The sequence below is a fragment of the Cygnus olor genome, chromosome 4, assembly GCF_009769625.2.
Source record: "Cygnus olor isolate bCygOlo1 chromosome 4, bCygOlo1.pri.v2, whole genome shotgun sequence".
NCBI classification, from domain to species: domain Eukaryota; kingdom Metazoa; phylum Chordata; class Aves; order Anseriformes; family Anatidae; genus Cygnus; species Cygnus olor.
Window position 1 is genome coordinate 77,076,877 of NC_049172.1, and position 12,859 is coordinate 77,089,735.

Sequence of the window (12,859 nt, forward strand, 5' to 3'; positions counted from 1 at the left end):
CCCCCCAGGTTTAACTCCTTGCCCCCTGCCCGGGCAGCAGCCACTTGGGCTCGGTTGCGCCTGGTGCATAGCCGAAGCCAGGGCAAACGCGCAAGCCGGCGGAGACAGGCAAGATTTTCCAGGCTGGTACGGCAACCCCAAAGCTCTCCTCCAGCCAAAGGCTTCCCTCAGCTGACGCTCAGAGGAGGATCGGAGGAAACGAGGTTTGCGGGGTGGGAGGGCTGCTCGCAGCTCCGGGGGACAGCCTCTGGGATTTCCATCCAAAACCGGAGGCGGCCCCGAGCCGCAGAGCTCAGCTCGGGGCTTCCCGGGAAATCGTAGCCAGGGCAGACGCCGTGGCTGCGGTCCGTCTCCTTCAGTAACCATCAGCGACGAGCCAGCTGCTACGCGGCAGGTCCCAGAAAAGCTGGGACACATCATCCCCGAGAGGGAAGCAGGGAGCAGGCTGATATGGCAGAGGTGGGGGCCAAGACACCCAGCCTGGGGGAAAGGAAGGATGCTCGGCTTTTGTGGGGTGGGTGCACGGGTGAAAGACGGGCTGGAGAGGAGCACATGAGCTGGAAATGACAGCACAGCGCTGCAAATGGTGATGTTACACCGGCTCAGCAGCCCAGGTGCTAAAAGCCTCCTGCACCACCAGCTGCTTGGTCTCGAGCTCCCCGCTCTTCAGCTCAGACCCACCGTGAGAAGCAAAAGCCCCAGATGCTTTGTGGGCATCCCCGTGGGCATGCCCAGGTCTGGGGACTGGGGAAAGGACAGAGCACATGTGAGCAGCGGAATGAAATCCTCTGAGCGAAAATAGGGTGAGCACATCCTTGAGGAGAGCGTGAGTGTGCGAGAGGAATCACGCACACATGTGCATGCAGAAGGGAAAAGCAAAGGCAGCAGAGACGCAGACAGGGCACGAATGCTCACATTAGCAGGAGTTCAGAGCCACAAAGGAGACCCTGGTAGCACCAAAAGGCACTCGGAAACCTCTGAGCACGGTGCTTCCCCCTCTGCTCGCTGCTCTGGGCCAACGTGGCTCAGGCTGGTGCTGCCCTGGGCGTGCTCCCACCCCTGGTCCTGCTGACCCCCAGCTCTCGGGGCCTCAATATCACGGACAAGGACTTCTCAGCCCCGCAGGCTGAGACTCCCTGCTGAAACCCCAAGTACCGGGCACATTCCTGCATCCAAGACCCATTCCTTCTGGTCGCGTTTGGTATTATCTTCCTGTCGGAAAACAATCCTCACGAATAGCTCAGGGAATTGGGTGCTGCTGTGTTCTGCCTGACTTTGCACTTTAATCCTCCCTCCGCTTTGGTTTCCCTGCACCACGTACGGGCAAACCCAGCCACGACCGCAGAAGGGCACGGGTACGTGGGCGAGAGGGTGGCAGAAAACAGAAGCAAGCAGGCAGGAGGGGCTGCGGGAGGCTCCAGGAACTGGCGGCAGCCCCGGTCCCCAGCCTGGGTAAAATCTGAGCTCGGGGAGGCTCTGGGCTCCCTCTCCTGACAAAATCCCTGCTCTGCTTCAGCGCGCTCGGATCAGGAGGCAGCAGAAGGGCTTCGAGCCTTGGACCCTGCACGCCTCAGCCGATGGAAGCTGCCTCCTGCTGCCTGCACTTAAAAAAGCACCGAAAACAGAGAAAAAACAGCACTGACCCTTCCCAGACCTCAGTGCCCCCACATGTTCCCCATCCTCGGCACCCCTTTGGCCCAGCACCCTCATCCCTGCCGTGCAAAATCAGGAACTGCTGTGGGTTGGAGCACCCTGTGAAATATGCCGGTCGTGCAGGTGTGAGAGAGGAGCCGGGAAGGCACAAATCTGCAAAATCCTGGGACCCTGCTGGTGCTGGTGACACCGCTGAGGGTTTTCCTTGCGTTTTGCCGAGATTCAAGTGGGGAAAATTTACACTTCAGGCATTAGCGTAGGAGGATTGGATGTCTGTGTTGAGGCCACGATGCTCTATAGGAGCAGCCCCAAGACAGCCCCATCAGATGTCCCCCACCTGGACACCCCCAAATTGAGCCACGGGCGCGCTGCAGTGGCACAGCCAGGCACAGCCTGGTGAGCGTCCCCCAGCAGCCCCTCTGCGAGGGGCAGACACTGCCCAGTGACACCCCCATCCCATAGCACTGGGTGGGATAAACACAGCTGGGGGGGTTAAAACGTTATGGGGTCTTCCAGCCAGAGTCCACGTGAGTGCCCATGCAAAGGGTGGAGTTGATGCAGAAGGAGGTTTGTCTGGCCAAAAATGGGATGGATGGGCCTGAGGATGAAATCAGCTGTCCTGCTGGTCCCCACGGGGGTGGGTGGCAGCTGAGACCCCCCGCACGGGGCCAACGTGAGCACATGGCTGATGTACGCCAAGCTCCGATGCAAGAGAACACCCTGGAGCAGCTCGTCCCGGACAGGTCACAGCTCAGCCCTTGGTCAGGGAGCAGGACAGCACGGAGTGGACGAAGGAAGAAAAAGAGCCAAAAGGGGAAAAAAAAGAAAGAAAAAAAAGCCCAATAATAGGGGCTTTGTGCTGCCGAGGTTGGTTTTCATTCAGCTATTGGAAAAGCCAAAGGATTATGAAATCCAGAGCATGAGGAAAGCCAGAATATGAGCTAAACAAACAGCGGCCGGTGCGGGCAGGTACCTACCAGAGCCCCCTCCAAGGCGAAGACGGCAGCGGCACCGGTGCGCTCCAGGGGCTCCATCCTGCGCCTCCAGCGGCGGCGGCGGAAGGCGTCGGTGCGGCGGGGCTTCATGTGGAAGCGCCAGCCGAAGAGCGAGGCGTATTCCCAGCCCTCTCCGTCCAGCTCCTCCTGCTTGTGCTGCCGGACAGGACCCCGTGGGCGCTCAGCACTGATGGCTGGGGTGGGGTGGCTCGGTCCCACCGCCCCCAGGGCCCTCCGCAGGTGACAGCAGGACCCCAGCCCGGCCGACGGGCGATGCCCACGTGTGTGAGGCCGTCCTGAGCTCTGCGGGTCAGGGTTGTGCACACCCAAGCCCACAGCTCAGCCTCCTCCAGCTGCCGCCTGCCGCAGGGTCCCCATCCTGTGCTATGCCCAGGTCCCTGCCAGGAGCTCAGGGCCCTCCACTGGGTGAATCCCACCTGGAGAAGGTCCTCGCTGGGCTGGGGGCTGCCCAAGCAAAGCAAGGACAGGGCCGCATCCTGCCCAGCCCTGGGCAGCACCACGGCCTCCCTAATACCAGCCCGTCCCCCACCGTGCCACCACCTTTGACCCCTGCTGCGGCCACCACGGCTCTGCCATGGGACCTCCTCTCCAGAGCATCAGTCACAAGGACACAAAAGCTTTTTTCTCCCCAGATCTGTGTCACCTCCCCAGGACATTTGCACCCCTTTGGCTAATGGGGTGACAGGAGCCCCCCAAGCTTTCTATCCAAAGCTGTCCAGAGAAAGAGAAAACGGGGGGAAATATTCTGGGGACCTCACTGCGGGGAGGGAACAGCGGCAGCGCTGCGGTGGCATCCGCAGTCCAACTGCACCACCTAGAGGGAAGCAGGACTGGGACCGGGGCGGACTGGGACCTGTGCCAGCCCTGGTTGCAAGCACAGCTCTGCCCCGAGCGGCTTCATGGCACTGGAGGTCCCCGTCCCGCCACACGGAGAGGCCTCCACCCCTGGGAGATGTTGACCCCCAGGGGCAAGCCACAGAGGCTGCTGCCTGCTCCAGCATGGGGCCGCCAGGCTCCAAAGCACCACAAGGCTCTAAGCATGTACACGGGGCGACGGGGACGTGGCCATGAGCTGCTCCCACCCCCTTCTCCCCGGCCCCGGCCTACCTTCCTCATGGCCTCCATCTGCGCGAGGTCCCGCCGGCGGAGCCGCACCCAGCGCCGCCGCCTGTTGGTGTGGTACATCTTCTCAGCCGGCACCCAGGCCTTGGGCTTGCGGTCCGGGGGGATGGTGATGCCGTACTCCCAGCCTTGGGGACAAAGGGGACACGCGGGTGAAGAGGCTCCCCCCCGCCGGCCTCCCACCTCTCTTCACACCCGCCTGAGTTGGAGCAAAGTTAAGAGCAAGCCTTTGTCCAGACACAACGTGGTTTTCCCCTTTGCTGGGCCGTGCAATCGGCAACCTGCTCGTGCTGGTGCCCAGGGGATGGGCTTATGGGGTCCCACCAGCCCTTGGCCCAGCCACGGCTCGGGGATGCTCCCCTCTGTCCTTCCTTCCTCAACCCCAGCGCTGTGAGCACCGTGGCTGCTCTCCGGCCTGGTGCCTTCCAGCTCGCTCTAGCCAGCAGCCCCAAAAGCCCCCTGTGAAGAACATCCTGGCCTTTCCCCAGCAGTGAGTCCCCAGCCCTGGTACCTGATGGGACCGTGGAAGGGAACACCACAACAGACAGAGCAAGGGGATGAAAACTGCAGACACCCAAACCTGCTTTCTTGTACCTTTCTCATCCACGGCTCTGTTGAGGTCGGTGTCCCACTCCACGTCTTCCCATTTCCAGCCCGGAGGACACTCGATCTCATCCTTGTGCAGGACCTTCTCCCCATTCTGTGGGACACAGCGGGGATCCCAACCAAACAGTCCCAAAACAAACCCCAGGGTCGCGCTGACCCTGCAGCCTGGGACTTTGCCCCGTGCCAGCTTCCCTTGGCCTTTTTGGCTGTACCCGCTCCAGGCCAGGCTGCAGGGCAGCCCCCAGAGGAGACATTTGGTGAGCACAAATGGGGTCAGCCCAGGGGATTGCACCTGCAGCCCTGCCCGGGGACCCGCTATGAGGCCGTGGCACTCAGTGCCGCTGCCCCTGCCCACCAGCCCCACACGGTCCTTACCACGTCGGTGTAGGCATCTGCCATGTGGATCCACTGCCCCCCGGGCAGACGGACCTGGTTCTCAAACACCTCCTCCACGAAGCTCAGGTGCCCGGCGTCCGCCTCGTGCAGCAGCCTGCGCCCCGGGGAGCGGCAGCGGTCAGGGCACCCCCATCCTGCCCTCCACGAGCACCCAGCTCGGTGGCATCGGGCCCACGTCCCACCTCCAGGGCTCCTCCACAGACCCTCCAGGGCTTGCACAGCACCGCAGTGAGCCAGCAGCGTGGGACCAGGGCCACCGTGGCCCTCACACCCCCAACCTCCTTCCCCCCTTCTGGGTGACCATGCCACCACCTTACTATGTCTGCCCCATTTTGGGGAGACCAGGAAGCAGCACAGCCCGCCCAAGCTCCGTGGCTTCGCAGAAAACCATCACTTACGTTTTCTCCGGGCAGATGAACCAGTCGCCGGCCCAGGTCCAGCCCGTGGAGGGCCGAAAGCTGTCCTTGGGCAGTTTGATCTTGCCCGTGACATCTGAGTACTTGGGGTAAGTCAGGCCCGTGGTGCCCCAGTTCCCCACCAGCGCCAGCTTGGTCTGGTTCTCGTACTGAGGGGGCAGAAGCAGAGAGGTTTCTGTGTTAGCAGGGTGAGACGGGTAGTGCAGACCCCTGGTAGGAAAGACTTTGAAATCAAACAAATAACGCCTGCGTCTTGAGGACAGACCTGCAGGGAAGACCCCAGCCCACCCCCGGGCTGCGGGCACCCCTAGATTTCACCCCCAGCAGGAGGATGGAGGGGAGTAAGCTTTGGTCCGGGGCAGGAGGGCTTCACGGCTCCTTTCCAACCCCTCCATCGCTCAGGCTGGGTGCTGGTGGAAGCAGCTTGCTCTTTACAAGGTCAGAAGGGGCTGATGTGTGTCCCCCCCAGCCCTCCTCCCTCCCTGCTGTGCTGGACCCCTGCAAGAGGGGAACCCCCTGAGGCTGCAGAGCTGGGAGAGTCCCCCCGAGATGCTCACAGTTTCGGCAAAGACGGAGAGCTTCCCCTCGGCATACTGGTTGAACTCCTTCTCGTCGACGGACAGCCCAAACCAGAGCTGCACCCGGATCTGCGCTGGGATCCTCGGTCCCATTGCCTCCTCCTGGGGGTACTGCACAAGACAGAGCCGCGTTAACGTTCCCGTGCAGGATGCCCACGGGGGGACACTGGATGGGAGGCCAACATCTGTGGGGCTGGGGGTACAAAGCCCCCACAGCCCTGGCTGGGGCAGCAGAAGCCTGCAAACACAGCATGGGGTCAGGGTGCTGCGTCGTGGCGGGACAGGGCTAGGACACCGAGCCCAGCTAAAACAGAAAGAACAAACAGGGTGACGTCTCGCTGCCCTTTCTCTCTCCCTCGGTCACTTTTTTTCCCCTCGAGTGATGCTAGTTTTCCATCCAGAGCTAAAGTGCAGAAAAAAGCAATATATTTTGGTTTGCCTCCCGCTGCCAGCTGGGCTTGGGGTTTTGGGGTTTGTTCAGTTTATTTTATTTCACTTTATTTTTTCAGAGCTTGTTCGGCACTGATTGTCTGCTCCCAAGCTGGCAGGCAGCAAAAGGCCAAAGAAATATCATTTGAGATGCGAGAAGCTCGGTAAGTGCCTGGCAGAGGAGGCCACAGCTTAAATTTCGTGGGGTGGCAGAGGGTCAGGAATTTTGAAAAACGTTAAATAATGTTACAAATTTAAATATTAAAATATTTTTTAAAATGCACTGTCTGGGCCAAACTGCACCCATCTTCGCTTAAGCTCCGAGACAGAGCTTAACCCTACCCGGTGCTGGGGAGCCATGGCCAGGGCAGACTGAAGCCCGTCTTTGCACTGGGGCTGGGGCTCCACCAGGCAAGGACAGGGCAAGGCACCGAGCTTCTCCTTGCCCTTGCAGCCCGCATGGGATGGGGACAAGCCCCAGGCTCTGCAATCAGACTGCACTGACTCACGTTTTCCTCCTTACAGATCTCCCTGCTCGGTTTTTAGGAAAATGAGTTTTAAAAATAAATATATCAGGGCACGCGTGCACACAGATGAAAAGCCCACGCACCTTGAGGAATATGGTCTGGAGCCTCCCGCAGTTCTTGCCACAGCAGCCGGGGATGTTCTTGGAGAAGAGGACCTCGTGGGCTGGCACACGGGCGTAGGCGACACGCTTGTCGCCCTGCAGCATCCAGATCACCACGTCGGGCAGGCTGTTCTGCGGCTGCAAGGGATGGATGGCAGGTGAGCACCACAGAACAAGGACAGGCACAGGTGTCTGACTCAGGGATGCCCAAAACCCTGTGGGGGGGACATGGCATGCGGGCCCCCCACCGCCAGCTGAGCCCTGGGGGCCGAGCAGAGCATCCCCACGTGTCCCCGTGCCTGCAGCCAGCCCAGACCCCTGCAGCAGCTTGGGCTGAGGCCTTTTTGGCAAAGCTTCATTGCACAGACATGAGCCAGGCTAAACCTCAACGGCTGTCTGCAAAACCTTCCTAATGCACAAAAGGGAGGTGGGTGCATGAGGATGATCCTTGCACGGGGACCCAGGCATCGCCTCGGCTCCCCACCAGAGCAGCACCGCAGCATCGCTCGCATCCATCACCACGAGCGTCACCGCGTTACCTCCTCCGCCATGGCCTTCAGCCTGCAGAGCCAGTCCTCCGCCTGCTCCAGCACCGCGGGCAGGCCCGAGTCCTCGTGCTTGAGCTTCAGCGCCGCCTGCACAATCTGCTCCAGGTTGGTGCTGCGGAAGCGGTACATGTTCTGGTCCAGGTGGGTGCTGGCCGGCTTCCCCAGCACGTCAGGCAGGGGCAGGCTGTGGGCAGAGATGTGGCGTCAGCAGCTCCTGGGAGCCTCACCCTCGCTGGGGGCTTCTCTTTATTTGTTTATTTTTCTTATTTTTCAGCAGTTTACAAAGAATGAACAAGCCGTGAAGATGCATTTGGGGAGCACGGTGATGCTAAGAGCAAGGACGTCGCTGGAAGGGGCCACATGGAGCCTGGCCAAGCTGCACACATCGCCCTGCACACTACATGGACATTTTAATATAAATTGATTCAAGCTGTTGCATACAGGTTTCGGGAGGCTGGGGCCATTTAGGGGTTTTCATGTAAAATGGGGCGATGAAGTGGAGCTGCTCCCCACGGTGCCAGGAGGGACACTGCTCGCCTGCCCCGCACACCGCAAAATCACAACGTGCAGGGACAGAGAAAATAAACCCAAGCTAAATACATCCACTGCAGTTGCATTCAATTTCAGACAGACAAACTATAAAGCTAAGCAAGGAGGAAATTTGTTAAAGAGCTGTGAAAAGGAGCCGCAGAATGGGTTAAGCCCGGTGGGCAGCGTGAGTGCTCTGCAGCCACCTGGTCACTGATGGTGTGTGCAGTGCGTTGAAGCCCTAAAAAAAAAAAAAAAAAAAAAAAAAAAAACCACAGAGGTTCCAGGGACTTAAATTGTGCTCCCATGGGAAAATGGAAGGCAATGGACTCGACCAAGCGAAATGTAAAAGCACGATGAAGTAGACTGAAGATAAATAAATAAATGGGAGCATCGAGTTCATGCCCAGCGATGGGTCCTGCACTGATGCCCCTTGGGACACAAATCACCAGGGAAGAGCCAAACGCTCTCCCTGGGGCCATCGCCGTGCCAGCACATGAACGCCGTGGTGGAAACAGGCCAGGAGCAGCCCCTGAAGCTCCAGGTCAGAGCGTCGGCACCAAGGGCCGGGCTGCAATGCCGTGCCTCAGGTTCTGGGGTTTGCTGCCACTGGTCGTTCCCTAACTCTGTCCGCCTGGGTGCCGCTGCCAAGTCCTCTCCTGCCCAGAGGAGCACTCTGCCTTCTCTTCACCCAAAGGCCAGGAAAACAGACCTGGGAAGGCGATCTGAGGCACCTTGCTGTTTTCCTGCTGGGAACAGGAGGTGGAGACAGCGCCTCCCACTTGGGCCCTTCCACCAGAGACCTGGGCCCCACCCTCAGCAGAGTGGGAAAGCATTGGGGAGCAGCAGGGGTTGTCCCATCACTCCGAAATCCAGCCCGAATTCCTTCTGAACGAGCTCTGCCCCAGCTGAGCGCGTCCAACCTGCCACTGCCCCACTTCCAGCCCAGCCATCACACAGAGGTCCAGCTGCACAGGTCAGCTTGTCCCCCAGGGCACAGCATGCAACAGGGTGAAACCCACCCAAAAAAAAGCCATCGTAGCCGTCACAGCAGCCCCCACCGCCGTGTACCACCCCAGTCCCCTTGCCAAGCCCCTCCGGAGCCGCTTACGGCAGGAGCTGAGCACAGAGCGGGGCGAGGAGCCAGGGGAGCCGCGGGCCTGGCACAGCTCGCTGCCACGTTCTTCCCCTCCCTCCCTCCCGGTTAATTGAATTTGGTTTGGAGGATGCAGCACCTCAGGAAAACCCAGCTCCGTGGCTCATCCCTCAGGTCACGTCCCGCGCACGGGGAGGATTTACGGCCCGAGGACGGCGCTGACCTTTCCAGCGGAGCCTGCGTGTGTGTGGGGCGAAACACATCTCCTTTACGAGGCTCAAAAGCAAATAAACAGGGAGGCCTGCGAGTGTGGGGATTTTTAAGTGTCCTCCAAGAGGTCTGTGGAGCAGGGCCAGCCCGCTCAGGGTCTCCTTGCTGAAGGGAAGAGGTGTCCAGTCCTAAAGGCGTGCCCCAGGCTAGTGCAGCAGGCTCAGCACCATCTCCCCAACCTCCAGTGACCAGCACAAACCACGGGGTGCAGCAGGCTGCCGGTAGAGCTGGGGGACACTGGTCCCAGCAGGTTCAGTGACCTCAAGGACCGCGGGGAGGACCAAATTCTCCCTCTCTGCTGAACTGAAGCACCAAGAGCCACCCCACGAGCACGGTGAGGTCCACCTGCCCCCACTGCTGGGGTCCCCAGCGAGGCACCGTGGCACAGAGCAGGGCTGGCCACAGCCCAGCTGCTCCCTGCCAGCCTCCCTCGAGATACTGCCAGGGGTTTGGCAAGACCTTCAAAAGGCAAAGCTCCTCGCCACACCACCTCAGCATCCCCAGAGGGACAAGTTTTGCTGGTGGCCAGTGGGGACCAGGCGGGTTGAAGGAGAAAAGCCACCCCGACGGGGCACAAGCGGGGCGCAGCCCGGTGGTGGTGCGGGGCAGGTGTGAACTCAACATCTTCACGTGCCCCCGTGGGCAGGCAAGGGCCAGGGGGGCTGGGAGGCTTCTGGGGATGAGGAGAGTCCTGGAGATACCCCAGAAGACCACATAGGAGATGAAAACAGAGCTCAGCCCCACGACAGCCCGTCCTGCATCTGCCCGGGGTGGAGGCATGGGGGCAGCGGGACACCCACACCATCCAGCCCCACGTCTCCAACACCTCCATCCCCTCCACCGGACACACAACGGGCACAGCCCAACAGCCCCCGGGGGCTCGCACGGATGCTTCACACACAGCACACACAAAACACCTCGGGAAGCCACCAAGGGGGTGGCTCCTGGCCCTGGCGACCCCCCCAGAGCGGGAGCTCCGTCCCCGGCCCCGCGGCACAACGCGGCTCATTCATGTGCGCTGGGCTGCAGCCCTCGTGCGAGGGCTGGAAATTTACGACTTGCCTTAACCGTCACCTTTTCAACTCCGTGCCTTGGCTCAGCAACCTTTGAAGTAAACATTAGCAAATGACCGGCCTTTTTTCAGCATTAAAAAAAAAAATTAAAAAGAAGAAGTCGTCCCTTCCAAGATAAATAAGCGCTCTCGCAATAAACAGCATGGAAAGGCTCGCAGAAATACCTGCAGTCGGCAATGATATCAACCAGCAGCTGGGCGCCCAGGGAGTCCAGCTCGCTCGGCGAGCACTTGGCCTTCAGCGCGAGCTGGACCTTCTCCAGGTTGGCTTCCTGCATGACACAGGGGGGTGAGGAGCAGCACGGGGGGACCCCCGGCACCCCGCTCCTCCCCACCTCCAGCGCCCTCCTGGCAAGCACCCAGGGCTGCTCCCCACTCAGGAACTCCCACCTGGCCCTGCCGGCGCTCAGCACCCCCGGATTTGCTCCTGTTGGAGCTCCCCGGGGGAAACGACCGTGCAGCACAGCAAGAAATCCCATAAACAGCCCAGAAGCTGAAGGAAGCCCTGCCTCCTGCGTCTGCGCTGGCTCCCCGGCGGGTGGCACAGCGAAGCACCCCGCTGTCACCCCACGGGGGTGAGGGTGGCCCCCCGCTTCCCATCCAGCACCGTGCTGACCCCTGCACCAGCTGGAAGCCACGGAAGGAGAGGAAACAGCCTGGGTTTTGGCAAGCACAGAGCCCAGGGCTTGCTGCACCGCTGGCCCCTACACCAGCTCCTCATCCTGGGGCTCCCACACCCCAAGGCTCTGACACCAGCGGAGGCAGCTCCACAGGCGAGGGCTTTTCCAAGCAACACTTATTTCCCTTTCCCCTCTTCACTCCATGGCTGAGCAGGGCACCTGGGACCCCAATGTCCCAACAAACCCCAACCCTGACCCAGCATGGAGATGGCCCCCGTCCCCTCCCTGTGCCCCCAGGTGGGATGCAGACAGGAGGACTGTCCTTGTCCCTGACCCTGTCCCTGTGGCACTCACCAGCCTGTCTGCCGCGTGGTGGAGAAGGTTTTGAGCATCAGTCCGGGCGCTGATATCTTCCCAGTAGGACGACAACACCACCACGGGCTTCACGTTGCCCCAGGGCAGGTAGTAATACTGGCAGCCTGGAGGGCACAACACACGGGTGAGCTCGGGACATCGCGGTGATGGGCACCTCCCTGCTCAGGACCAGAGCAGAGGTGAAGGAGGGCAGCGCATCATCATCTGGCCGTGGGCAGGAGCCCATCGTTTGGTGCTCTGGGAGCAGGAAGATGGGGACCTTGCTCCCAGAACCCATGAGCAGCAGAGCTGTGGGCAGCGAGGGCCAAATGGAGGCGATGAACCTCCCTGCAGCCGCTCCGGGGGAACAACCACAGCGTGGTGAGGACACCTCACACCAGAGCCCCGCAGCAGCCAAGGAAAGGCCACCTTAAACGGGCACTATTAGGGCCGGGGACTGCTCTACACTCCATGCCCAGAGCTGTCCTGCCTTCCCCACGCCTCCCTGGTCACCCATTTCCACGTGCACCAGTGTCTTCACACAGTGGCTGAGCTTGGAGGCACCTCCGGGGTCCTCCTGGTCCCAGCCCTTGCTCAGACAGAGCCCACCAGACGTCATCCACGTCCAGATGGGTCGCAAAGCCCCCCACGGATGGAGACCCCCCAGCTCACCGTCGAACACGGCCCGGCTGTACTGCGTGGTGGAGGCCAAGGGCAGGCAGGTGTTGTCGAACTTGTTGCCGTAGTTGCCGATGCTGACCTCAAACTGGATGGCGTCGTCCACGTCCTGGAGCATGGTGGCCGAGTAGAAGGCAGCGAAGAGGGAGTACTTGCGCCGGCGCAGGTACTTCTGCAACAGGCACGGGGACAGGGCCATGGGGTCTACGCACAGACCCCCACTGCCCCCACACACCAACCCGGCAAAGCCTCCGAGATGGAAAAGGTTATGGCAGGGAAGAGGACACGGTGCTTCGAGGGAATTTGGGGTGAGATTTAGGAAGGACCTGACAGAGGAGAAGACTAGAGCTTTCTGTGTGGAGAACGGATGTTAATCCTAGAGAAACGAGCACCAGGAACACGTCTGCAACAGCGCCTGAGATGGGACCGGTGTCCTTTTAAAGCAAATGTCCCACCACCCGTGCTCACTGCGGTGTGCTCTCTACCATGCAGGAGCTCAGAGCAAGCTGGACACCGTGGGATGAAAACACAGCAGGGGACACCCACCCTCCAGGACACCACGCCACTGCTCACATCCCTCACCCATCCCTCGCCAGGACCCGGTGACAGACCACAGAGACCCCGTTACCTCCACCCGCAGGATGTCATCGGCGGCGATGTCCTCCACCTTCTGCTCCACGTGCTCCACCAGCCTGGTCTCCAGCTCCACCAGCACCCTGCCGCGATACGCGACGCCCTCGCCCTTGGGGTAGACCAAGGACAGGGTCAGCACCCAGGAGCCCGTCCCCGGCACCTCTCTGCTTGTTCAGCCTCGCTGCCGAGGGGCGAGATCGGGCAAAGCAATTCTGC

At 60.9% G+C, this 12,859-nt stretch overlaps 1 protein-coding gene across 19 annotated transcripts in view; it reads right to left on the reverse strand.

The window, feature by feature from the left end:
- DYSF (dysferlin) overlaps window positions 1–12,859 on the reverse strand; it is a 93,375-nt gene that overhangs the window by 65,656 nt on the left and 14,860 nt on the right. For all 19 annotated transcript variants that reach the window (XM_040555067.1, XM_040555073.1, XM_040555069.1 and 16 more), the window contains 12 exons: window positions 12,639–12,752; window positions 12,005–12,182; window positions 11,333–11,457; window positions 10,524–10,630; window positions 7,384–7,576; window positions 6,827–6,982; window positions 5,767–5,898; window positions 5,192–5,358; window positions 4,773–4,887; window positions 4,386–4,491; window positions 3,777–3,919; window positions 2,631–2,804 (listed from right to left, as the gene is read on the reverse strand). In XM_040555067.1, coding sequence (XP_040411001.1) covers window positions 2,631–2,804; window positions 3,777–3,919; window positions 4,386–4,491; window positions 4,773–4,887; window positions 5,192–5,358; window positions 5,767–5,898; window positions 6,827–6,982; window positions 7,384–7,576; window positions 10,524–10,630; window positions 11,333–11,457; window positions 12,005–12,182; window positions 12,639–12,752 — 1,710 coding nt within the window. The remainder of the gene's footprint in view (window positions 1–2,630; window positions 2,805–3,776; window positions 3,920–4,385; window positions 4,492–4,772; window positions 4,888–5,191; window positions 5,359–5,766; window positions 5,899–6,826; window positions 6,983–7,383; window positions 7,577–10,523; window positions 10,631–11,332; window positions 11,458–12,004; window positions 12,183–12,638; window positions 12,753–12,859) is intronic.